The sequence below is a fragment of the Peromyscus californicus genome, unplaced genomic scaffold (genome assembly GCF_007827085.1).
Source record: "Peromyscus californicus insignis strain IS unplaced genomic scaffold, ASM782708v3 Scaffold_21__1_contigs__length_65335640, whole genome shotgun sequence".
In the NCBI taxonomy this organism is placed as follows: Eukaryota; Metazoa; Chordata; class Mammalia; order Rodentia; family Cricetidae; genus Peromyscus; species Peromyscus californicus.
Window position 1 is genome coordinate 39,027,463 of NW_026294514.1, and position 27,657 is coordinate 39,055,119.

Genomic DNA, 27,657 nt, shown 5'->3' on the forward strand with positions numbered 1-27,657 from the left:
CCTTGGAGGAGGTGGGAATGGGGGGTGGGTTGGGGAGGAAAGCTGGGGAGTGGGAGGAGGGAGGACAGGGGAATCTGTGGTTGGTATTGTAAAATGAATAGAAAATCTCTTAATAAGAAAAAGGAGGGAAAAAAAGTCAATGATAACCATTAGGCAATATGTGATAGTATTCAGATCTATACTTTTCAATGTGAATTAAATTACAGCATACTAGCGCAGCAGAAATAAAACACAGTTTAAAAAGACAAATGAGGAGGGTGTGGGAGAGGTGGCTCAGTTGGCAACGTGCTTGCTGTACAAGCATGAAACCCTGAGTTCCATCCCCAGAACTGACATTAAAAAATAAATTAATAGATCAAAGCCAGGTGTGGTGGCCTGCTTGCAATCTCAGTGCTGGGGGTCCTTCAGGCTCATTGGCCCGGCAGCCTGCCACAGTAGGCAAGTTCTAGGACAATAAGAGACCCTGCCTCAAAGAACAAGGTGGATGGTCCCTGAATGAGTGACACCTGAGGTTGACCTCTTACCTCCACGGCCACGTACACATGTACATGCCTATCCCCTCTGCACTCTCCCACATGAACACACATACACGAACATATGTATACACACATTAAAAGACTAAACATGCAAATGGAAAATTTATCATATTGAACAGAAAAGCCACGTTCGATCCCATCTGTTTTCCATTTGCACACGAAGACTCTTCATCTGGAGCTGGCTGGCGAGTGCTCCGCCCCAGGGCATATTCAACATGGTAGTATCTTCTTCCAGGAGACCCCACCCCAGTCTCAGAGCTGGTTTGTCCTGGACACTCATGGAGCAGCAACCTTCATGAATGATGGGGACAAGATACTCTGCTTTGATGCCACACTGGTCCCCCTCCTGGGTTCATGTCCAGTGCCACAGCCTTTGCCCTTTTTTTTTAACCCCTTCCACCCTGGAGGCAGGACCTTGCAATGCCACACAAGGGTTCAGTGTCCATGGTGGACCAGAAGGACCTGGAAGGTTCGGCTAACTGGACAGCCTGTCTCCTCACTGTCTGCAGCTGCCCTCCCACAGCCCACTACCCAGGCCAACAATGACGAGAGTCCAGACTGAGCCTCAGTTGGCTGAACTGTTGGGAGGACACACTGGGTCGAGTTTATGCAGCTCTCTGATCCTCTTGGTCTTACCTGACCCCTTAGTTTAGATACTTTCCCTGTTTCCTGAACTGAGAGCAGCCTAGGAGGGACCCTGCCACTGCTAGTTGTACAGTCTACCCCTGCTGTCTTCTCCCCTGGGCACTGGACAGTTCTCAGCTTTCCTCAGGATGGGGGCCACACTTTATCCAGTCCCTAGAAAGCTTGTGGGCCCACAGAAGTTCAGGCTTCCTGATTGGGTTCCCAAGGAAGTGTGGTACAGCCAGCACCCTGGGGAGTAAGTTTGGCCAAGGCAGTGAGATGTCTGGACGTAACTAGCGTGTAGGTTTCTAGCCCTTTCTTTGGTAGACAGTTAGGTCTGCGCTAGCTCCACATGGCCCACACAGAGGAGCTGCATGTGATCAGAGAGCCAGCTCTGTTTGCCTCCAACACTTTGGCCAGCTTGGTAGTGTTCCACCTACTATTTGCTTTGTCTGGCCTCCAATCCTGCTTAGCCCTTCTTGAGAAGAACATGGAGGACTTAGCTCCTGTTCACTGTCTGGGGACTGGGCTATGGCTGACAACATGACTTTCAGGGAACAGTGCTCTTGCACAGGAATGGTCTATCCGGGGCAGGCTAGCCTAAGACGGGTCTGTCCATTCACAGACTCCACTCTGGTCCTTGCTGGTCTGTTGCTGACATTCAAGCCTAATTCATACATGATTTATGGTGAAAAAAAATGGGCAGATTTTTGGAAGTTCTGGTCATTGCTTTGTGTGGTAAGGTGTTCTGGGGACTGGACCAAAGGAGAGAAGTTTTGGCCTAATAGTTCTAATATCTGGCAGTCTAAAACAGCCTAAGTGCTTAGGTCTGGTAGGGTGGACACTAGTTTTGATGTTCATTTTTTTAGAACAGAAGCTTCACAGGGCGGAGGTAACTGACTACATCATTTCAAGTCCTAGGACAAAGTTTAGCACCCAGAACACCCTCAGCATGTGATGAACACATGAATGGGTAAGGATGTCATGTACACACAAGTACTTCATCTGTAACTAGATAGGTTCCTTCTCTTCTTTGCTAGGCGGGGTTTGGCTGGCATGGTCCCAGACCATTGATTAGACTGACTCACCATCACTTCCCCTAGGTGGCGGTTCTTCCACCTTCAATCTTTTTCTACCTGTCATGAACCAATGGTGATGGTAGATCAAGGGCCAGTAAGGACACGAGAAACCTGTCACCTGGGACCAAACATAAATAAGGGATTCCTTGCAATTGACAGCATGCTACCTGTTCAAAGTTCACATTAGTCTTAGCTAGTGATTCTTTTTTATCTTTCTGACTTAAATTTGAAGTGCCCCCCCAAAAAAATCTTGTTTCTGATAGCCTGTTGAACACAACTTATGATGATGGTAAGTAGTGTGGAGCAAGACTACGAATAACTGGAAGTCTCCTGTTCACTTGTCTCTGATGCAAGTGGCAAGTCTCTCAGTGTGCAAAGGGATCTTCTAATAGTGGACGTTTTGTAGGGTACAGGAAAGGTTGACAGGGAAGAGATCAGGGATTCAAACATCCTCCCTCCCCCTCTCAGTTCACACAAAGGTGTGGCTTGGCCAGCTGCCTCCAGAGGGCAGATTGAAGGAGTTGGTAGGTGACTGCTTAATTATCCAGATGGCTGTGGGATACATACCAGGGATTTAGGGGCAGAGAGAATGCTGTGGATTCTCAGTGTAGGATCTGGCTGACTTCTAACACGTGGTGAGGGATAAGTGTGTCACTGGCTTCCCCCACATCACTGTCACCTCTGACAATTGCCAGGCTGTTGCATGTTAGTCTCCCACTGTGAAAATGTACACCTTTATTCCTCTACCACTGTGTCTTAGGGGGTGTAGAATACATCAGTGAGAACTCATTTATTGTGGAAGGTGAAATCCATTTCAGCCAATTTCCCTTGTGAGTTGGCCACTTATTTCCAAAGTGGCATGGCTCCAGCATTCGGTAGATATACATAACACATTCAGGCAAGCAAAAGGAAGGTCATGGGGCCACTTAACGAATGCCAGAAGAAATAGGAAACTGGGATGCCACAAAAAGCCAGGAAAAAGCTTGGCTTGTAATAGAGAAAAGGGGATCACCACACCCCTTTCTCCTCTGCCCCTTTTCTCTTCTCTCTTTCTTTTCTCTTTTTGAGTATTCATTGTCAAAAATATTTTAAAGATTTTCTGATATAAAAGGTAGTGTGGAGTGCTGTCAGCAGGTAACATAAATATGATAAGGGGATTTTCTTACTGGGGGCTGAGGTAGACACATTAAATAAATATATTTTCCCCATTGTGCTCAATTCACCTGTTTTCTTATTGTTTTATGGCTTGTAGAACACAAATCACCTCAGTGAAGCACAAATGTTCTTTTTTCCACATACCAACCAAAACCCACAATGAAACTCAGGATCTTTCTGTGGTATCTCACTGGCATCTGGCAGTGATACCAGGCTGAACTGTGGGATGACCAGAGCCAAAGGAGTTCGTCAGCCATGGGGAGATTGTCAAAGGCTTCACAGGACTAGGGAGCTAAGAATCATCAGTGCCCAGTGGGTTCTTGCCTAGTGAAGCCAGGTTTCCCCAGCAACCTCAGGCAAACATCACTGATACTGATTGTGACGTTACATCTTTGTGTCTGTCTTACGCTGTAATGCAGAGACACAGGGAGAAAAATTAATTTGTTATGAAGATGGGCATAGCACTGAGAACTCCAGACCCAAGGGTATCTGGAAAAATCTTTCATACCAAATATCTAGAGGAAAGAACTTTCACTTTCTCTTCTTCAAAATCATGTCCCTTACTTTTTTTGTACTGGCATTATGTTATGGAAAATGTACTTACTGGCTGTGGGACTACAATCCAGTTCTGCTCATTATCTGAACTATATGGCTTAGATTTTTAATATCCCTCAAAGATCCACTTGGCAAAGTCTTGGTTTCCTATGTGGTACTCCTGGGAGATGGTAGAACCTTTAAGGTGGGGAGGTCAACAGGGTGCACCCTTCAGGGGGAGATAGGATCCTAGCTCTTTCCTTTCTTCTCCTATGCTGAGTTATTTCACTGTGTGTGCCTACTATGAGATGCCTTGTTTCAAGCTTAAAAACAACAGGGCTAATCAAACACGAACTGGAACCCATGAAACTGAGCCAAACATAAACCTTCCCTTGCTATAAGCATCTTATTTACAGGTATCACAGGCATTTCCTACAGCAACAGAGAGCTAACACAATCTATCACTGAGGAGCAAATTGTCCTGCATAAAAAGCGTTGTTTATCATCAAGTGAGCAGCAAACGATAAACCTTTATAACTCCAGAAAGTACACAATCACCATACACTCATAGCTATTGCCTGTGAAGGATGTCTTCTTATACCACAACATTCTGTGGATGGGCAGGATTTAGGCAGCATGTTCTGTTAAGAAGCCAGGAACAGAGGGGTCAATGCACTGAGTTCCAGCTTATCCAAGAGATTCTAGGAGCACACAGACCTGTATCACCGGAACCAGATTCACAAATACACTACAGACCTGTGGGTCACAACTGCTGAGCCAGGAGGCCAAACACTGAACGTGGCATAAGATGAGACCTGCGGAGTCCTCACCAAGCCACCAAAGCACATCCCATCATCAGGGGCCACTGGTACCTGAAAAATGCATTGGACAATGGTTTCTGCTTCCAAGAATGCACCAGCACTTTCCCTTACAGACAGAAAATGAATGTCAGGTGACGTGGCACAAACTGTGTTCTCCCCACTTCATGTGTGGAAGCCCTCACATCCAAAAGGATGGATTTTTGAGATGAGGCTTTTTGTGTGTGTGTGTGTGTGTGTGTGTGTGTGTGTGTGTGTGTGTGTGTGTGTGTGTGTGTGTGAGTCAGTAATTTTAGATGATGTCATGAGGGTGGGGCCTTTATGATGGGATTAGTGTCCTGGTAGGAAAGATTGCTCAGTTTTGTGGAGGGAGAGGTCTGCGGGAAGTCTCTCACCAACATCTGACTGTAATGGCCCCTTGATCTCAGGCTTCCAACCTTCAGAACTGGGAGGAAGTGAATTTCTTGTGGTTTGAACCACCTTGTCTATGGAGTTTATTATGGAAGTCAAAGCACTCTCCCAAGAGCGGATTGAAGTATAAAAATACACACAACAGGAGAAGAAAGCCTCCCACCGTCCGTCAAAGGCTAGAGAGCACACAGCAGTAGATTCTTAATGTTTCACCTCATTTACTGCAGAGGGGCGTGTTTTATGCAAATCAGTAAAATGCAACAAGGATCCAGTGTGTCGCAGTGTGCTAGAACAAAGGATCCAGAACATGGTGGCCCACTCCCCTCCTCAGAAATTTGGATGCTACCATGAAGGATGAGGGGAGCAGAGGAGGTAGCTGGGCTCTGGTGCCTTCTGCCTCAGTTTCCCCTCTCTCTCCTTCTAGAAATGACTGAGTTCCTACAAGCACAGCAAAGATGCCAGGTTAGACAACACTGGCTTCATTTGTCTGTCCGTCAGTCACTGGGACTTGCTTCCTCTTCCCAGGAGAGGAGAGGAGCAAGGGAGAGAGAGATGGCAGATCTGCAATCAGAGGGGGAAACTGGAGAGGGCTGGAGAGCAGAGCACTTCCTGTTCAGCTGTTTAAGCCTCCGGGGTCGGCAAGAGAAAGACCTCCATTCTGGAGACAAAGGGCAGCGTCCGGGTGGAGCTAGCTTAGTTTAGAAGTGTCCCATACGGTGAGTTACTGGTCCATGGGGAGGAGATTTACAGGGCCAGGGGGCTGCCCATAGTTGTGCCTAGCACATTGTGGTGTGTGTAGGGCTGGGGTGGGGAAGATCTATTCTTTGTAAATAAACACATTCATAGAGTTTTCCAGTTATCCATTTTCGTCTAAGGCTTGTTTTGCATTTTTGTTTTCAATTATGCGCGCATCTGTGCGTCTGTGTGTGGGTTTGTGCATGTGAGTGCCCTGCCTGTGGAACTAAGAGGAGGGAATTAGAGCCACTGGTGTGAGCTGCCCAATGTGGGTGCTGGGAGTCAAATTCTGATCCTCTGCAAGAGCAGTTAACTTAACCCCTTAGCTGCCAAGCTGTCTCAGCCCCACACTGAGGTTGTTTGTATCCAAGTAAAATTTGTTCCTGGGACACAGATGACACAGTGCAACCTTACAGAGTGTGCTGGATCAACAACTCCACCTTCACCAGCGGATTTAATTTTCACAAATATTTACAGAAGGATAGGTAAAATTAGTCCAATTTTACAGGTGAAGAAAGATCTGTGAGAAACAGAGGAGCTCATAGAAGGTGGCAGAGTGGAAAGGTCCACCTATGTCCTCGTGGCTGCCTTCCCCACTCTTTCAGGGTACCTTCCTTGAGGAACACTTCAGCCTGAGGTCCCCAGTAGACCACAGAAATTTGGATGCTACCATGAAGGGTGAGGAGAGCAGAGGAGGTGGATGGGCTCTGATGCCTTCTGCCTCAGTTTCCCCTCTCTCTCATTCTAGAAACGACTGAGAGGACTGAGGGTGACCAGCAGACCCGAATAACAGCAGCCGTTGGCATTCTAGCATACCGTTCCAAAAGTAGTGCCCTTTAAAAAAACAGAAAGAAGAGCAGAACCCACTGTTATATGTTTAAAATATTATTTAAATTTTAATGTAGTTACCTCCAGGGCTCAGAGCCTAATCATAGAGGCCAAGACAGAAGAAGCTTGTCAAGCTGTTTCCACAATACCCAGCTCAGCTACTGAAGATGCGGGTGGTTGCTATAGGCAACCACTTAAATAAACCCAGGGAGGTGGGGGCAGTGAGTATTGACGAGCACAAGGATTTAATGAATTTACCTGACTTTTGAAAAACAAAACAGCTGACATGATTTTCTACAAGGGTCGCTACTCCCTCCCTCAAATGTTATCAGGAACTTCTTCTACCCAAGATGAAGGTTTTCCTTCAATCGGCAGGGAAAGAAAGCGAGGAAGCGGTGGGATTGGGGGTGGGGGGTCTTATCTTCCAAGCAGCTCAGTCTCGAGATCTATAGGAAGGAAAGAGGCTAGAAATCTTCATATTAAAACAGATTTTTTAAAAGCATTTGATGAAATGTCATCAGGATTGTGAGCTTAAAAGAGGAAAACCAATGGTGGGGTCATCCTTGTGGATTCCTGAGAACCTCCCTAGCACTCTGCTTCTATTCCCATGGTGTCTTCATTTATCATGGTATCTCTTTCCTTGCTCTCCCACTCTGTTCCCATTCCAGCTTGAACCTCCTGCTCCTCTAAGTTCTCATCCCCCATCCCTTGTCCTCCATTACCCCCCTCACCCCCAGTTTGCTCATGTATATCTCATCCATTTCTCCATCACTGGGTGATCCCTGTGTCTTTCCTAGGGTCCTCCTTAGTAGCTAGCCTCCCTGGAGCTGTGGGTTGCAGTCTGATTATCCTTTGCTTTATATCTGAAGCAGATGCAGAGATCCATGTCCATGTACTCGGTGGAGCTCCAGGAGTCCAATCGATGAGAGAGAGGAGGGGTTCCATGAGCAAGGGATATCGAGACCATGACTGGAAAAAGTACAGAGACAACTAGCCAAACTAGTGGAAACGCATGAACTGTGGACCAATAGCTGAGGAGCCCCCATGGTACTGGACTAGGCCCTCTGGATAAGTGAGACAGTTTGTTGAGCTTGAACTGTATAGGGGGCCCCCAGGCAGTGGGACTGGGACCTGTCTCTAGTGCATGAGCCAGCTTTTTGGAGCCCAGTGCCTATGGTGAGACACTTTGCACAGCCTTGGTGCAGGGAGGAGGGACTTGGACCTGCCTCAACTGAGTGTGCCAGGCTCTGCTGACTCCCCATGGGAGTCCTTGCCTTGGAGGAGGTGGGAATGGGGGGGTAGGTTGGGGGGGAGGGCTGGGGGGGGGAGGAGGGAGGACAGGGGAATCTGTGGTTGATATGTAAAAATGAATAGAAAATCTCTTAATAAAAAAACCAAACAAACAAACAAAAAAGAGGAAAACCAAGCAACACATTCAGTGACCATGGTCCCTCAGTTGTTTCCTAGTGGTAGACTGCATCTGTCTACCTCCAAGTGTCAGGGTCTGAGTCCAGTCCTGCCTTCTGGGAGCAGAAGAGGTAGGCTTTGTGATCAGCCTTTCCCATTTTGGTGGCTGGCAACACATCTGGCCTTATATCATGCTTTCTGTTTTCTTTTCCTTGTTTTCAAATGACTCCGTGCTCCAAGACCCTAAGCTATAATGTTTATAGCTATTACCTCTTAACTCTTACCTCCTTCCTACACTATCACCCAAGGATTACAGTCCCAAGACCATTTTGATATGTTATTAACACTCCCCTCTTTCCTAAAATTAGGCTTCCTATGACATGGATAAAAAGATTCCCTAAAGAGGATACTGGTTGCATAAATCGGACATAGTGGAATATCCAGAAATCATTAAGAAGTATGTGGTCTGGCATTGGAGAGATAGCTCGATGGTTAATATTTGTCACAAAAGCGTTAGAAGTGGAGTTCAGGTCCTCAGAACCCACATAAATGCTGTGTGGGTGTGGAAACATGGCTGAAATTCTAGCTTCCTTTGGAATACAGAGATAGGGACCCCTAGAACAAGCTGGCTAAAGAGACAAGAGACATAGTGGTGAGATTTGGGTTTGTCTGAGAGACCCTACTTCAATCAATAAGGTGGAAGAGGGATTAAGGACGACTCTTGTTATCAGCCTCAGGTCCCCAATGGTCCCCACACATGTGTACCCTCACACATGCACACATACCCATGCACATCACACACATGAAAATAGAGAAAAAACATAGTCTTGTGAACTTATACAAAACATATTTAAGGTATAGGTTGAGGAGAAAAGGGCAAGGTGTAGAACAGTGTTTCTAAAGAGAGTTTAGACTTGTGCTGTATATAATGTATGTGTAGTGGGCACATGCATGCAATCTCAACTTATTAGGTGGATGAAAGGAATATTATGAATTTGGGGTCAACCCGAGTCATACAGCAAGACCTTGTCCCTCCTGCAAAGAAAAAAAATATGCAATATATATGCACAGAACATTTCTGAAAGGTCATATATGAAACTAAGAATTTTTATGTATAGGGGGTACTTGTGTCACATAGGATCATAATTCCTGTTTTCTGGGTCTTGTTAGACCTCTTTCATTATTTTGTCCCCCAATAGCCACCATCAGCTGATAGGACTCAGTTTTGTGAACTGGTTCTCTTTAATGAGGCAATGCAGTGTTGAGCTTGATGAATGTGGTCAATGTCATGGCTTGGATCTCAAACATCTCCTAAAGGCCCATATGTGGAGACCTTAGTCACCAGCCTGTGGTGCTGTTGGGTGGCTGGAGGGTGACGAGTATCTTTATAACTCATACTCTGTGCGTCCATGCTGCCCATTTGGTAAGCAGGTTTGTTCTAATGCTACATTCTCCACCATGATGCTCAGCCTCACAGACCCCAAAGCAATGGAACCATTCAACCATGTACCAAAACCTCCGAAGTATGTGGTCTGGTGTTGGAGAGATGGCTCGATGGTCAAAGCCATGAGCCCAAACAAACTCTGCCTTTTTATCTTCGTATATCAGGCGGTTTGTCACAGTGATGAAAAGATGATTGTGTTGGTTAATTTTGATTGTCAATTGATGGATTAATAAATACCCACCAGGGCATCAGTGAACGGGGCCTCTAGACACAGGGGGTTATTGGGTACGGTAAGGGGGACAAAAGTAGGGGACATGAGCGAAACATATTAGAATATGTATGAAAATGTAACAATGAAACCCTTATTATGTTTAATTAATACATACTAATAAAGCATTAAAAAACCTTATCTAGGTTTATCTGAGACGGTATTTCCATAGTCAATTAGGTCACGAGGGCTTTGACTTGACCGATGATGGATTCATTCATTGGCAGACATTCATAATCTGATGGCATTATTGGGAGGTGAAAAAGGAAGGAGACGGGAGGTCTAGTTATGGGAAGTAGGTCACTGACGGTAGACTTTGGCCTCATATCTTGCCCTGGCTCTTTCTGTATTTGGCCCCTCTCTCTGATTTCTGCCCACCATGAGCCCGAACAAAGTCTTCCTCCTTTTGTTTATGGGAGGCATTCGGTTCCAGTATCAAGTACAACAGGAATACACTGACTAACGGCCAGCTATGCGCATCTCCAGCTTTTCTCCATCTAAAACTCTGACACACCTCCCTACTAAAAATGCTTTTATTACATTTATTTATTCACTGTGTATGTGCCACAACATATATGGGGAGGTCAGAGAACAGTTTGGGAGAGTAGGTTCATGCCTTCCATTATGTAGGTCTTGGGGATTGAACCCAGGTTCCCAGGCTTGGCAGCAAGTATCATTGAGCCATGACCTTGAGAAGAACCTTTCTTCAGAGTAAGGAAAGTCAATCAGTGGTTCTCAACTAGCTCTTTAATCTAAGGCTCTGAAGAGACAGGCTTAGGATAAGCCAAACCTTAAATATCTGTACCACGAACAGAGTAAGAACTTCTTCTCAAGTCTGGTCCAGGGAATGACTCAGGTATGGGCAATGTTACATGCAATTGGTAACCTAGATCTATGCCAAGAGTTCTCAGCTCTGCCTTTTCTGGGAAAGAGAAGTGATCCAAAAAACTGGAAGAAGGTTCTAGGATGAAAGGCAAGAACAACGTCCAGATGGTGCAGGCAGTCCCCAGATTGCTTGGGGGGAAAAGTCCCCACGGTTCCATGAGTCATAGAGAGGAAGCAAGTTGGCACAGAAAACAGAGGGCTAGAGCTTAAGACACTGGACAGAGCCGGGCATTGGCTGATAAGGAGAAAACCCGTGAATCTTTTTGTTAAAGTCAACTCAATTCCTTTTGAGAACATTGGGATCAAACAAGATGTACTGAGAATTCTGAATAGAGAGTTATTTGCAGCTATTAATCTTGAAAAGAGAGCCATAGAGAAGGAAAATAGTGCTATTTATCAGCAGAGATGATCAAACACCTCTCCTGCTCTTTGGCTTATGTGAATTCCCAAACAAGTTTTTCAAAGTACGGAGCAGTTAGTGTGGACATGGAAGAAGACCTCTCTCCAATTCTAAAAGGACTCATTAATCAAATAGACTCTTAGGGAATCCCAGATAAACTAAAGGAAATATTCCAATGTTCAAAGTGGATGACAATACTAGGGATGGCTGTGTAGATATTTTTAACACGATAATGCATACCTGACAGACTGAGTTTCCAGCCTCCAGGTGGGCTGGCAGTGCTAAGCAGGGTTGAGAGGAAACAGCTTTTTAGAGAACTCCAGATTCTGAAGCATGGGGAGGCTGAAGAATCTGAGAGAGTACAACAAAAAGACTTCTGGCAGAAGCTGGATGGCCATTCACCCCAAGGATTGCAGACTGATGCCACTGTGTGAAACCATTACTCAACCTACCTTAGGAACGCAGGAATGGTGGTGGCATGGGGACCACATATTCAGCATCTGCTTGGGGCTAATCCTGTGCCAAAAGATGCACAAGCATTACTTGTCTTTTACACTAGGGAGAAAGAAATTATAATAGAAAAGGCACAAGAAGGCTAATTATCTTCACAAATATTCACCCTGGGAGTTCTTAGGAAGAAGAAATATTGGCCGTGGGAAAGTGGTTAAGTTTCAGAGGAAGGTTTAGAAGAATGGAAATATTCATCTAGTCTATTCTTTGTTATTTTAGGAATTGGAAATGAACTTCCTGGGATAGTAGCACATAACAATGGAGACAATGATGGCAGCTAAGCTGTAAGAGCACATCTTCCATGTGCTCAGGGCTTCACATCTTGAATCTCCATAATTACTAATCTTATCCCTGAATCATTGATGAGGAAGCCAAGGCATAGAATGGTCAAATAATTTTCCATAGTATGTGCCTTAAAGTGACAGAGACAAGCGTTTGAACTGAGATATCTAGCATCAGAGTCTGGGCTGTGTGCTTGGGTATTTTGTGGGAGGGCAAGGGACAGCAACGGCAGCGCATAGGAGGGAAGAGCATGAAGGAAGACCTTGAGGTGTGGTGACTGCTGCTCACCGAACAGACCCAGTTCTCAATTTCCCAGGCTTATGGTAGTACAGCTCTTCCCCGCCTCTTTGAAATGAGGTGTGGTTGTGTAGCTTGCTCTAGCAGTGAAATGTAAGTCCAAGCTGCGTCCCACTTCTAGGAAACGGTGCTCAGTTTACCACATCCCCTTTGTTACTTGGCAACCGTGGAAGCAGGTGCTAAGGTGGAGCTGCTGCCGTTCGGAGTATGAGAGTGACTACGATAAGCAGAGCAGGAATTAAATTGTGAGCATCTGGGAATTGCTTATCAGCCGAGCCCAGCTTAACCCATTCTTGCTGGGGCATAAGCTGGTATCAGAAATAAGATGTTCCTGTAACAATAAGAATGACAAAAATCTCAAAGTACACGCCTTATGGTTTCAGGATTTGGTAGTCACCAGCAAACAATTGTCATTAGAAAGTGTTGATTGATGCTTCCCAGGGAGTGATTTTGTAAGCTGTTTTCTACAACCTGGAAGAGAGATGATGTAACAAGTGAACTATAACATAGTGTTAATAACATATATTGGTTGCTGTTGGCAACATCTGACAAGCTATTTAATGTTAGGAAAGAAACAAATTCAGAGAAAAAGGAGCTCCTTTTCCAAGTAGCAGTGAAAGAGTAAATCATTTAGACATTTGAGAACTGGAACAAGGAACTGGTTTGAAACTCACTTACAGAAGGAAAAACAAAACCAGAGGAACTTTGAATGACGAGGGAATGTGAGACTCACCTCTTGTGGCAAAGTTCCATTCAAGGACATGCCCACCTTTCTCCATTGTTTAACCCTCTGAACAATTCAGAGAAATTAGAAGAAGATACAATTAAGAAGATCCTTCTGATTAGAGAAAATCATTAGGAAGAAAAAAGTTAATAAGCCTGGTTCTCTAACTCTCAATGAGCTGAGAGTCTCTAAGATGGAGGCATACGGATAAGAAGGCAAACAATCCGAGCCCCGATAGGATGCATCTATGTGGATCCTGTTAGCATGGTAATCAGGTCGAGGAACTCACTGGAGACAAGTGATAAGAGGGTGTCTGCAGTATTATGGAGCTGTACTAGTCAAGGCACCATGAGATTAGATCAAAAGATGTGTCTCTGGAGGAGTTCTGAAATACCACTTGGGCTCCTAGGAAACAAATGTTCCTTGGAGTGGACTATGGATTAGTTAAGGAGGATAACAGAAATGTCCTTCCAGAGAGGAGGCTCAGAGACATGGAGAACAATAGACAAGAAGTTGCTCCCAGGGAACAGAATTGCAGCTTCATCAAGAAATACTGCTTTTTCCAAGGCAGAGACCCTGCAACATCCTACCCAGCAGGAACGCTGTGGGTCCATGCCTTCTGTGATCCTGTCTCCTCTCCTAGTCAGAGTGTTGATTAGGGATCTTTCTTTTGCTCTTATTTTACAATTATATTAGATATGTAGGAGGCAGGTCATTTGTCCTTTTGAGACTCTATGTCACACAGATACATCTGGACCACGTCTCCTTCTCTGTGGCACATACTATCACACATCTGCCACAGGATATAAAATTTAATGCAGATATTTTCCCAGAAAAGGACGAGGCTTCTGGATTTCTTCCCATTTGATGGTGAGCAGGAATCTATTTTTCTTACGGGACAGAGAGTAAGTTAAATATTTAGAGTTCAGAAGGATGGGCTTTGGTTGTCTTTAGAGCTGTTTGACAGAGAGTGTTTTGTGTTTATGTCCTAGCTTGGGGTCAGGTTGCCAAGCTCTTTGAAATCAGGCATGGTTGTGTCATTATTAGCTTTTGCCAATGGAACTGGAAGAGAGGTGGCTTGTTCCACTTCCAGCTGCAAGTTTTAAAGCCTTCTGCTCTGGCTCTGCTTTGGTGAGCTTAAGCTTTTTGCTGTGGAGTATCCACACTTGGTTCAGGGGTAATCATGGTGAGCAGAGTTCTCTAATGACCCCAGGTGAACATACAGTGTGTACAAGGAATCACCTGTAGTTGCTGGAAGTCTTCGGTTTCAAGACTGTTCGAAAGCACCCACTTTAATGTAGCTTATCTTCTCTAGCTCAGGTCTAAGGCCTAATATATAGACTCCAGAATAATCAAGACCTCCCTATGATTGAAACCTAGGAAAATGTGTAGAGGGATAGAAGGAAAAGAGCTCAAAGAGTGGCCATTGATGCCTCAGAACGTTCTATTGTGCACAGGCAAAATGAGATTCTGAGGTGAGTTTTTCAGTAGCCTCATAGAAAGTCTTTGGAAAGAGCTAGAACAGAAAGAGAACAAATTGGTTCATCAGAATCATTCAAGTGAGAAATGGTGAAGCCATAAAGCTCAAAGACGTTTGAAGCGAAACCCACAATACTTTGTCACTGTATTGTGGACAGTGGCAACTCCACCACTAGAAAGAAAAGATCTAAGAGGAGATGGGTGTATTTAGGGAGCTGAAATGTCATCTCACAAGCTCAGCTTGAAAATGTAGGATTGGCACATTTTCAAGGTAGGAGGACAGTGCTGACCCTGCGCTGATGTCTTAGGCTTCTCAGCCTGGACAAATCTTGTGTAGATGTTTTGTGCATCACACTTAAGACTCCAAGGAGTATTGGCAAAAGCCCCCAGGGAAGCATAACATAGCATTAACAAGATTGCTCAGGAGGGCTTCTCTAAGTGTTGATTTCTCTTCCTTGTAGGTAACCTGAACTCTGGGCTGTGGTGTTGACTTTCTCCTGTTTGCTACACGGGGGTATAGATGGTCTTGCTCTTCCAAATGCATCATCTGTTAACACACAGTTATATAGGCTTCTTCCAAACAGGGTTAGAGGCCGCATTCTATACAGCTGGCTGGAATTCCTGTTGAAGAAGCTTTTCATCCTGTGTGATGTCCTACTGTCTAAGACGAGGAAAGAGGTTTCTCAAAGGATACAAGAAGAAAGTAAAACTAGTAAAACTTGAACTATTCTGATCCAATAGCATCTCATAATAAAAAGCAAAAAAAAAAAAAATAAATACTCCCACATCAAAATTCTCTTCCCTATGCCAAGTAGACTGCTCTAACCAGAAAAAATTCCCAACAAAACCATTGTTATGCTTTGATGTCTTCTTTCCCTGACAATGTATGTTCATGCATTGGCAACAGTTTTCAAGGGCCTGTGTTAATGATATCTGGCGTTGAGGATTAGATGAAGTCTTGAGGGTGGGGCCTCCATGGTGGTATTAGTGGCTTAATCAGAAGAGGAAGAAGACTGGAGACAGTATACCTGGTCTTTGCCCATGGTGCCCCTGCCATATCTATTCCTGCGATGTTCCCCACCATGTTATGAGGAAATAAGAAACTAGATGCTGCATTGTGTGATTGAATTTCCCATCCTTCATAGTAGTGAGCCAAATAACTAATTTTATTTCTTAAAAACTTCCAGTTTTAATAATTACCCACTCTGTTTTGCTCAGTTATACCAACAGAAAACGCACTAAGGCACACATCAACACTGATACCTCCGGCTTCTGAATTTTAAGCTTCTTACTCACTGTTGTGCTAATCTTCTGGATTCGTGTGTGTGTGTGTGTGTGTGTGTGTGTGTGTGTGTGTGTGTGTGAGAGAGAGAGAGAGAGAGAGAGAGAGAGAGAGAGAGAGAGAGAGAGAGAGAGAGAGAGATCTGGAATATCAGATCTTAATAATATATTTAGTGCAAGTATTGAAACAAAAGTATAAATGAGTTAAATAGTACAGTTACTGGATAAAAGTTTACTGCATGAGTCAATGAGTAGATTACATGGACACTATCTAATTATAACTAGGGCGCTCTCTTTACCTGTTACTTCAACAGGTGTAGAGGTATTGCATTGAAGGAATGCCAGCCAGCATACAGGCAAGACATAGAGACTTTAAGGCTCTTTGCAAACAGGAGTCTTCCTCCCTCACAGGGGAGTGGACAGCATCCTTGACCAGCTCTATCTGGGGGAACAGAGTTTTTGCTGCTAGAACCCTAATCTGAGTTCCTTCCCTGCTCATAGCCCTCTGCCACCCTGGTTTTGTTTACGTAGCTCTGTGTAGTCTGTCAAGGATGCAACGTCAGTCTGTAGCCTTCTGAAGAAGGCTGAGTCTTCTGCCCCTGTCTTCTGTCAGCTAACACCTCTTGCACCTCTGATCCTTTGGCCATTTGGTTTTCCTTCCTTCATCCCAGGCCATGCCTGAGGAAGAACATTCTCAAATTCCTTCTAGTCATAAGTACGTGTCTTCCGCTTATACTTCTGGGTCAGAAGTCACCTCACTGAGCCTCTGACACCACCTTGAACCCAGTCTTCATTTTTTCTATCTAATTCGAGTTTCTCTTTTTCCTGGGCTGTTTACACTCTTTTGACTTCATTTTTCCCTTCCTTAAAAATCCCTTCATAAACAGTTCACTGTTATTTTAGTAAGTTGTCCATTCCACCCAGCTCTCTGTCTTTTCTTCATTAAGCACACAGGCTCGAATCTTAACTCTTACTGTGCTTGAGAGTTCACCTTGGACAAATTATTCAGTCTCAGTGAGACTCGGATGACTCCCCTGTAAAAGTATCTAAATCACATGTAAAGAGTTGTGGTGACTAAAATGAAAGTAAGTGTATAAAACTCTTGTGCTCAGTCATGTACTGAGAACTTTGTGAAGGTGTAAGTATCTGGGCTGGGGAGGTGCTCAGCACTTAAGAGCTCTTGCTGTTCTTCCAGAGGACCTGGGTTCAGCTCCCAGAACCCACATCAGGTAGCTCACAACCATCCTTAACTCTGGGTCCAGGGGATCTGATGCCCTCTTCTGGTCTCTGCTGGCATTTACACTCATGTGCACATACCCACACAGATACACATGTATACATATAATTAAAAATTATTGAAAAGAATCCCAAAGAGATGTAAACATCTTTTTTTGCTTTCTAATCTGTGTATTCAAGCTTCTTTTCACATCCATTAAACACACACACATGCTTCTCTTTCTGCTGGGACCAAGGTCATTCCAAGACAGTTCAATCTGAGAAAAATTTCCTTCTAATATAGACTTTTAAAAGAGGAACCGTATAGTAAGGTATAGGATAGGGGATGGACCACAATATTCAACGGACTAATGGTATCCGAAGGTGGGCTTTCAAATCCCAGGGAAGGACCAGTTTTTTGAGGCTTTGCCTGGTGACCAGGGATTGGAGCAGCAGGCCATTCCTTATACTAGCTGTTTCCTCTGTTCAGTCATGGCTCATTCCAGCAGGGGTTGAACAGATCTTTGCCTACAAGCAAGTGATAATTTATCTATGAGCAAGAATGATGCTCCTGTTTTAACATTTCCCCACTTATTATTTTGGAAAGTGAGAAGGGAGTTGGAAAGCCTGGGGACAGTGAAAGCAAGTATTATTGTCACTGAGGGTGTAAATTTACAACGTGTAGTGTCTGGTTGTATTCTTCTGTCCTCCTTATGATTGTATGGAGTGTGAGCTAGTTTATGTCACAGTTCTGCTCTGGGAAAGGTAGGAGAGGAATGGGAAAGAATTCGGGAATAGAATAGAAAGAATGGGAAAAGACAACAAAAGAGCAGAGACATTTCACATACTTAGGACCAAGATGGATGATGTATATTGCTATGTTCTTAAATATGGTTCATATCTTTGGTTAAAAAAATAGCAATGCTCCATTCTCTTCCACCCTCTTCCTTTTCTTGGAAGAGAAACAACATGAAGAACAGTCGGTGGGTAGGAGGGGCATGTGGAGTGTGAGGAACAAACAGGGACACAGTGCGTCTAGAAAGAAAAAAGAGACTCAGACAAAGACAAACAAGTCTTTATGCTCTTGAGATAGACCTTCATTTTAAAGTTGAAGCTGAATACTGGCATTTCTCAAGGCCATTTTACTTGCTAATACTGTTTTCCCTTGTCTTTAAATTGTGAGTAAACGTTTTTTTTCTTTCTATGCTTCATCCTTATATTTTCTTCATTAGTGCCAAGAAGTTCCTCAGAGACCTTGCATGTAGATGAGCAATGACATCTACAGACAACAGGGGTCATTGAGTCCAGGCTAAGGGAGTCTATCTAATGTTCAACTATCAGTGCTGGGATCTACTAATGCTGGCTGCCACAGCCTAGGTGTGGAGGGGTCAGCTTAGAGCTTCTGCTCATGCTGAAAGCCTGAGATTTGTTCAGAGATGTTGAGCCATTAGCCAAAGGGAAAGAGATACTCGACGTTTCACCAAGTACGATGGCTCATCTTCATTGTCAATGTCATCTCGACTGGATTTGGAATCACCTTGGAGGCACAGCTATGGGAATATCTGTAAGGCTGTATTGTAACAAGAATCTTAAATGGTCTTATTAATAATAATAAAAAAAATCTAGGGCCAAGATACTGGGGTGAAAGCTGGAAGATCAGAGAAACAGAACAAGCCACAAGCAACCTCACCTTGCCAACTCCTGTATCTATGAATCCTCAGATTGAAAGCCTCTGAGTCCTCACCCAGAAGGGATCTCAGCAGAACTGCCTAAAAGCCTCTAGTTCCTGGTCCTCACGCTTTATATACCTTTCTGCTTCCTGCCACCACTTCCTGGGATTAAAGGCTGTGTCCTTTGCAAGCAAAGACATGAGATCTCAAGTTCTGGGATTAAAGGTGTGTGCCACCATGCCTGGCTCTGTTTCCAGTGTGGCCTTAAACTCACAGAGATCCAGATGGATCTCTGCCTCCCGAGTAATAGGATTAAAGGTGTGTGTGCCACCACTGTTTGGCCTCTATGTCTAATTTAGTGGCTGTTCTGTACTTGAATCCCCAGATAAGTTTATTAAGGTATACACTATATCAACCACAGCTGTAGTCAGAGATGTTTAAGGGGAGGAAAGAGTTACCCACACTGAGGGTAATATAATACTACCTCATGGAATGGGCTCCCATTCTGAACAAAAAAGGAAAAGGGGGCCATTTATAGCTCTCTGCTTCATGGACTGTCCAGATGGAAGGAATTCCAGGTGCTGTGAGCGTGGCCATATCTCCAGACTAGGACAGACCATGCCCTCTCAAACTGTGAGCTAAAATGAACTATTTCTCCCATGAGTTGCTTTTTTGTTGTCTATTTGGTCACAACAGGAGAATAGTAATTAATTTATCTTTCAGAAAGTGAGGAGTTGGGAAATAAATAAAGATGAAGAGGATAAACCATCTGAAATACAGGACTGGACATTAACCCCTTTGAAGTCACGTGTTGTCACTGTGTAAATTGCTAAGAGCCCAGACTGGTCCCACTATAAAGCCAGGGGTCTTCCTCAGTGGTTTAAGAAGGTATTTTCTCCCCCTGGGGATTTTTTTTCACCTACTGCTGGGATGAAGGGATAAAAAAAATGAGGAAACTTTAAAGCATTATTTGCTTTGGATTACTGGGTATTTGAACTTAACTTTAGAGTATCTCATATTATTATTATTATTATTATTATTATTATTATTATTATTTGTCATTTTCTTGAGATAGGATCTCATGAGATAGCCTTGGTTGGCCTGAAACTCACTACATAGATCACAGAGATCTATCTACCTCTGCCCCCTGACTGCTGGGATTAGTCATGTGTCAACAAACCCTACCTACTTTTAGAATGTTTTAAAGGGCAGCTCACTTAGTATCATTTTAGAACATTTCTTCTATAGCATATTTGAGTGAAATAAAATTCAAGACTGGTTTGGGCATGATTTTAACCAACCATTATAGCATTCTGCAGTCTAGCTTGGATAACAAACAAAATTATAAAGAATTTAGATAAAAGACCTATGTTTTTTCAGAGCTGAACTGCGGGGATGTGTTTTGAAAAAAAACTCTAACTCCCAAGCTTCTTCCTTACTTACCTGAAAATTTATTATTGAATATTCAAGAAGCTTCTTGGGAAAACATTATACTAATTTTCTTGGGACAATGTCATTACAGGTGCACTGTCAGCTCATCATAGAAGAAGGAGAAGCTAGAGATGAAGTGAAGGGTCAGTGGAGTGATGAGGAAGAGGAACGTGAGAGAGACAGGAGTTACTACGGAGCTCGGCAAGTCCGAAGATGGACTCCACCGTCCAGCCTTCTCATGGTTTCAGAATGTTCACCTGCCTGTAGGGTTCGTGTGCTGAAGACCCAATCACTAACATTAAGGAGCTGACACATGGACAAATTCTCGAGATGCTTTTGGAAAACAAGAAGAAAAACAATGGAAGGAAGAGTAGGAGTGCTCTCTCCATCTCCGAGAGAAGAGGGGAGTGGAAAGCCTCAGACGCAATGTTGTCCCCGTCCCACTTGACTAATTTTAGTTATCTTGGTTCATGTCGATGATTCATTCCTAAAGCTGTGAATTGTTGAGGAGGAAGGAGGAAAAAAAAATTGACTTAAATGTCAAAGAAGTAGGAACATAAATATAGTTTTCTTTTTTTGGGGGAACTAGAATTCCAGGATCTGGGTATCTTTTTTTTTTTGCATGAGGGACTAAAAGCTTCAAACTTCTAGAAAAATAATGACTCCAGTCAAAACACCACCAAGAAATAAGACAGGATTGAGTCCAAATCATGACACTTTCGACTTTTTCTCCTTCAGTATGGTTAAGCTAGATGTCAGTAAATGATCGTATGTGACTGAGTATGATGGGAATGTAATATGTAGACTGTGGTAATACATGGGACTCATGAAACAGGACAGGGAGAAATTAATGCTGAGAAGTAGATTTAGGAATAATTGTGGGGAATGTCATGTTCACACAGAGAAGAAAGGCACGATTGTACAGTGCTCAGACATTCTCTGGCCCGCTGAGGAATAGGGTTCAACACAGAGAAGGCTTGATGAAACTCTATACTGAGTAATGAAAAACATTTTTTAAAAAATTTGTGAATAAACTGATTTCCATTTTGAGTTTCCATCAGTCTGGAGACTAGAAATAGCCCTCACTTACTCACACTCAATTTGAGCATTTCACTGACGTCAACATCCTCCTCCAGGAGTGTCTGACCTGTGGTCCATGGACTACAAGTGCCTCAGATGAGTGCGCCCCCCCACCCCCCTCAAAACCAACCATAAACTTACTTAAAACATTGACACTTTTTGGTGACTCAATCACACGGTTCTTGAGCATGAACTTTGTAGATGACAGCATGTCACAATGTCATAAAGCTGGACACACCAGTGAGCAGTCACTATTTGCCTCTTTGAGAGTCTCTTTCTGCTCTTAAAACTTCTGGAGAATAAAAGAATATGGATGTCTAGATATGACCCAGGAAGTTAGTGAATGAGTATTAGGTAGAAAGCGAAGGAGAATTAATTTCAAGGGATGTGTTTCTGGGAAGAGTTTTCAGTAGAATGTCCCTAGTGCAAAACAGGGAATGCTGAGTTCAGAATCTGCCTGTCTCCTGCTTCCCCAAGGCTTTCTTCGTTATTCTCACAGCCCTTCTCCTGTCTGTTCACCTCATCTCTGTGTATAGTGGTGAGCAGTAGCAATCATTGTCTGCTGTCACCTAAGGCCCAAGGTGTCACTTAGTTAATGTGTCCAGCATGTCCTGCAGATGACCTGACAGGATGCTCTGGATGGGGGAGGATGCTGGAGGCTGCCCATCCTCACCTCTTCATTTCAGATAAACTTGAAGGACTAATGTGACTTCTTGCCCCCTGCCTGCCTTCACTTGTCTTTTCACACCATGACTGTGACAATTATTATCTCTTGTAGAGAGATATTTTACGGCCTACTATACATACACACACACACACACACACACACACACACACACACACACACACACACACACACACACTTGGCCAGGGTTTCTGGCTACCCTCACTTCACAACACTTTGGCTCACCATCTTTTTTTTTTTCTCTCTCTCACAAAATCAGTTTACTATTTAATTTTTTTGTGTGTCTCTTGCAGGTGTGTCGAAATTCAACAGAGATTTGTTTCCCTTTTCAGATAAATGTCCACAACCAAATTCTATCCGGCAGTCACGTTGTAGGCTGACTCACGTCCCCCAGACAGATACAATGCCAGTATCTGTGAATACTCACAGCAAGAACAAGGTCTTACAGATTTAATCAAGGTAACATGAGGCTGATTAGGGAGTTCCCTAATGCTACGGCTGGTGTCGTGAGAGTGATGTAATGTCAGCCAAGGGATGCCAAGTGCTGCTGGCCTCAACTGGAATCCAGAAGAAACAAGGAAGGCTTGACCTCTGAAGGTTTTGGCAGGTGTGCACCCCAACATGTCTAACTTCCTGTGCTAGGAAGCAGGAAATTGGCTGTTTGTGCTGAATTTGTGATGACAGCCCTGATTAGTAACACACAAAATCAAAGTGAAGGAACACAGGCATGGGAAGGGTAGAAAGAACAAGTTCTCTTTGTGGTTTAGCTAACTAATGGATCAGCGCTAATCTTCAATTAAAAAGACTTCAGAGCAATTCCATATGGTCCCTTGAAAAGGACCCAAGACTAGATTTTCCTGTATGCCCTTCGTTATGCCTTATGCCCTTCGTTACTTAAATAATTCTTGTTATAGATTAATCAGCTGCTTTTCAGTGTCCTTGATCAATAATCTGATTTGTATTTTTACATTTATACCTTAACTCAGCTGCTTTGTCCTTTTCTGCTTTATCTGTCTCTTAATATTTCACTCTGTAACCTAAGGCAAGTGTATGAATAGTAATAGTCACATGTATTTTACAAAGAGGGTACTTTAAAAATACTAATTACCCACAATATACCTTCTAGGTCCAAATGATCTATATTCTAAGGCTCTGACTTACTCTCTATAAACAATATAAAAAATTAGATCTGTTTGAAGTAATCAGTGTCTGGGCTGGGTGTGGTGACAAGGCCCTTAATCCTAGCTTTCAGGAGGCAGAGGCAGGCACATCTCTGTTGAGTTCAGGGTCAGCCTGGACTACACAGTGAGCACCAGGCCAGCCAGGGCAACACAGTGAGACATTGTCTCAAAAAAAAATAGTTTTAGTTGTTTCCTTTACAAAGTTGTTTTTCTCCAAACAGCACACATATAAAGATTCATACTCAATTTTTCAAAATAAACAAAAACACTTTTAAGGTCTTGCAAACTATAATATGTGTGGAGTTAAAATTCAAACATACTTATCAAGAACTATCATGCACTACCCAATTTCCCAGCATGATTACATTCTATACAGTTCTCTGACATAAACATCTCCATCACATTACATAATTTTCTGAAAATCCAAGTCTTCCAAGGAAGAGTTCCCTTGTATATTTAGTGGCTGAAAAAAAGGTTCCAAAATGGAGTACGTGGGTCCTTTCATTGACCAGATTTTTTTTTTTTTCCAGAAACATTCTGATTGCCTTTGGGGGTTAAGAGTACACCTACATTTCCCTGTCTTTGACGACACTGGTATTTACAAGTCAAAATTCAATGTCAAAACCAATAGGCTAGTCATTATGCCACTGTATCTGAAGGATGTTTCCTGCTCCACTCCAGCTAGTCATCGGTCGGACCCCGGGCGCTGACACAGGGGGATAAGGGAAGCACAGAGGTAGTAGGATTACTCACTTGAGTGTGGTGAGCTCTGTGAGGGAGGGTTGTGTAGCCTTGAGATAGCTTTCTCTTCTTGCAGCCACCTTGGGAGAAGGCTTGGGACTGGTGTCTGAGTCCCCGCTGTCCTCATCGCCCATGGCCTTGATGTAGCTGCCACTTCGCATCCTTCGGCATGGGATCTCATCATCTTTCCCACGAGGTGTGTACCCTGTCCATTCATCTTGGGGAACCTAGTCAGACAGGAAAGAGAAGTTCAGTTTCAATAAAAGTGAACTTTTTTAACTTTTTTCTTGTCCTTGTCTTTTTTTTTTTTTTTTGTATGACTCTGGAATAGAGATTAATTATCTAACTCTCAGACATTAGTTTTTTAATATTCAAGTTTTACTGTAACCATTTTGAAAATAATTTTAACACATGCACACCCATGTTGCAATCTTAGTCAAGCACGGAGCATCTGGAAAGTGGGAACTCCCTGGCTCTGGTAACTTACACTTCTCAACTTTCTCATTCTTATAACAGCTGAGGTGGAAGAATGTGATGGAGAGGAAAGCCATTTGATCTGAACTTTTCATTGACCTGTCTCCATCAGCACTTGGGAGTCGGGGATGTTCTCTGCTTCATCCTGGTTTTTCTGACTTCACGGCTGTACTATCCCGTGTCTGCTCTTTTCTTTCTGACAACTTCTCTGTTCAGTTGCATTTACTTTCCACTCATCCACTCTTTCTGAGCTCTTTTTAATTTTTATCTGGTCTCAGAGGATCTGATTAAAGCACCTTTTGGGAGGTTTTCCAGCAATGTTTTCATAATAGCCAATCACCTTATTTCAGTATTTGTTCTTGCTGGCCTCTCCAGCATGCACATACAACACACACTACGCTTACTGAAAGCATCTCCCTGTTTGCCATCCGGCTTGGTCTACGACTTGGGAGAGTTAGCAGTCAGTTTCTTTCTCCTCAAGTTTTGCTGGATCTTGTTCTGCATTCCTCACTATAGAGTCCACACAGAGGATGCTTCCTCATATTTTCTACAACCATTTGTTAAGCTGAGCAGGGCATTATATATTCTGTTTTACATTTATTACATGATGACATTACTTCCAATTCCTTTTGTTTTCTATCTCAGCAAGGACTCAACCTAGTTCCTATTTAGCTCCATTCTTCATCCACTGGTGAAAGAAACACATAAAAACCACTGGCTTTATCCTTCAAGAAGTAAAAAGAGCCCACAATGCATCGTACCCTGTACGGGGCTTAATCAAGAGACAAACCAGGGTGAGGCTGATTTTTACCACTGACATGCTTACAATAGGGATGAGCAGATACATGAACCTAGGACTACCTCTAAATCAACATGCTTACAAGTTGAAGATGCCATGCCATAATGGGATATGCACTAAAGAGACACTAGAAGCACGGCCCTGTCAGCAATGAAAATGGGAGAAAGAGACCTGGGGGAGCTCCATTGAACTGGTCAGGTTTGCAATGATAAGATCAAATGAATACATATACATTTATATACATACACATACACACATATGTATGCATGCATGTATGTATGTATGTATGTATATATGTATGTGTGTTAGGGTCTCATGGGCAGGCCAGTAACTCGCTGTGTAGCCCAAGCTGGCTTGGAACTCTCAGTCCACTTGCCTCAGCCTCCTGTATTCTGGGATTAAAGGTGGGTACCACCATATCCAGGGATAAAACATCAGCTCCTTGCATATTGGGATGGAGTATTTAGATGCTAGTGGTTCCTGGTTACGGAAAGTGACACAGTAGCTCACCAGCCACGTGCAACCTTGCTCAGCAGTTTGCTCCCAGTGACTTATTTTTATCAGTGTAACTCTGTGCTTTTATTTTCTTTCTGCAATTTTCCTATGAAAAGCTGGGGGGGGGGGGGTCAGAGAGCTGACAAAGGACATGAGGGAAGCCTTGGGATTGAAAAATGCTCACATTGTCTCACTCCAGGAAGTCCCCTTGTCCAGGAGTAGCTGGCCAGCGCAAAGTAAACTCGGTGGGTTATTGATTACATTTGTTTTGGCAACTTTTATCTTTTTTCTTGTTTGCTTGCTTTGATATTCCTTTTTGTATGCTGTTTTTTTTGAAAGAGAGAGAGAGAGAGAGAGAGAGAGAGAGAGAGAGAGAGAGAGAGCGAGAGAGAGCGCTAAAGTTGGGTAGGTAGGGAGGATCTGGGAGGAGTTAGGGCAGGGGAAACCTGATCAAAATATATTGTATAAAACATTAAAGAAAAAAAATAACACAGACTATATCTGGAAAAAAAATCTGGAAAACATAAAAGAGTGCTCCAGTTGAACTTCAAAAATCGGAACGCTTTTACGAGAAATAGTCTGTGAATTTGAAGCTTAAAAGTGTTAAGAAAATTGTCCAGGATGACTCTTACCTACATTAGACATAGACTTATAAATTTTATCCACTGTGGAAAGTGAAATTACACACTCACTATCAGAAGCACTGTTCTCTCCTCCTTAAATCATGGGCTTTGCTATGTAATCAAAATGCCATCGACTGCTAAGAGCCCCTTATCCAGGGGTGGGGCCTTGTGAGCCTCTCCCCGCCCATGCAGGAGCATAGACTGGCTTGATCTTGGGCAGGTATCCAGAGTTGCCGTGAGATCATGAGTACAATGGCCTTGTCATGTCTAGAAGACACTGATTATTTTTTAGCAGGCTTCCTGAAGCTCTAGCTCTTACAATCTTTCCGTTCCCTCTTCCTGCTTGTTTCCCGCAATGGGGCAAGGGTGCAATACAGACAACCCATTAAAGCCAGAGGATTCTGCAGTCGCTTGTTCTTCACACTCTGACCAGTTGTGAATCTCTGCATTAGCTGCCATCTTATGTAAAAAGAAGCATCCCTAACGAGGATGAAGAGGAGGTGGAAAGAGGGTTAAGAGCCAGAGAGGATGGAGGATACCAGGAGAACAAGGCCCTCTGAACCATCCACTGAACTTACAGAGACTGAAGCAGCAAACACAGGGCCTACACAGGTCCTCTCCATATATATTATAGCTTTCAGTTTAGTGTTTTCATGGGACCCCTTAATATGCAAATGAGTGGGTCTCTGATTCTTGTGCCTGCTCTTGGGGCTCTTTTCCTTCCGTTGGTTTGCCTTGGCCAACTTCAATGTGATGGTTTTGTTTTATCTTACATTTTATTTTGTTATGTTTGGTTGTTATCTCTTAGAAGCCTGTTCTTTTTTTTTAAATGAGAGACAGAAAGGGAGTGGATCTGGTTAGGAGGGGAGGTGGGGAGGAATTGGGGGGAGTAGAGGGAGGGGAAACTGTAATCAAGATATATTGTATGAGAAAAGAACCTATCTTCAATAAAAGGAGAAAAAGATAACTTTTTGGAAGATAGTTTGATGCTATGTCCACTAAGCAAAATAATAGTAGTAGGTTCACTCCTAGGGCCTACGAACTCCTCAACAATAGGTTCTTGGCCATGTTTCCAGTACAAAGTATGAGTTCCTTCCTTTGGAGTAGGCCTTCAATCCATGCAGAAAGATGCTGGTTACCTCCATACTGTGCATGCCACTATGGTACCAATGGATTTATCTTTCTAGGCTGGTCATTACATGGATGTAATGTAATGGTTTTCTCCCCAACCAGTCTGAACAGCACTTTCTGGTACCATAAAACCTAGTCACCATAGAGGAAGCTCTGAGGTCAGTACCAGTGTCATTTCTGTGATCTTTCCTGTGACCAACGTATGTGCTACCTTCAGGAGTAGGGTCTTCTCATCACAACTTCCACATTGTTATGCTGAGCTCATGGTGTGCAGATACTGTCTGAAGTGTGCTCTGTTGGTTTCTTTGATCCACACAGGGAAGGGATGATATTGTTTTTCCCTTATTTTACAATGGAGGGAACTGTCTATGGAACTAGGCCACATTATAGGTGTGAAGGGCAGAGTCTCAACAGGGCAGTGCCTGGGCCTTACTC

General features: G+C 43.5%; 1 protein-coding gene across 25 annotated transcripts in view; it reads right to left on the bottom strand.

Annotated features, from left to right (window-relative positions):
- The window catches only part of Dlgap1 (DLG associated protein 1), an 823,903-nt gene that overhangs the window by 205,403 nt on the left and 590,843 nt on the right, over nt 1-27,657 (bottom strand). For all 25 annotated transcript variants that reach the window (XM_052750118.1, XM_052750116.1, XM_052750115.1 and 22 more), the window contains one exon: nt 23,713-23,927. In XM_052750118.1, coding sequence (XP_052606078.1) covers nt 23,713-23,927 — 215 coding nt within the window. The remainder of the gene's footprint in view (nt 1-23,712; nt 23,928-27,657) is intronic.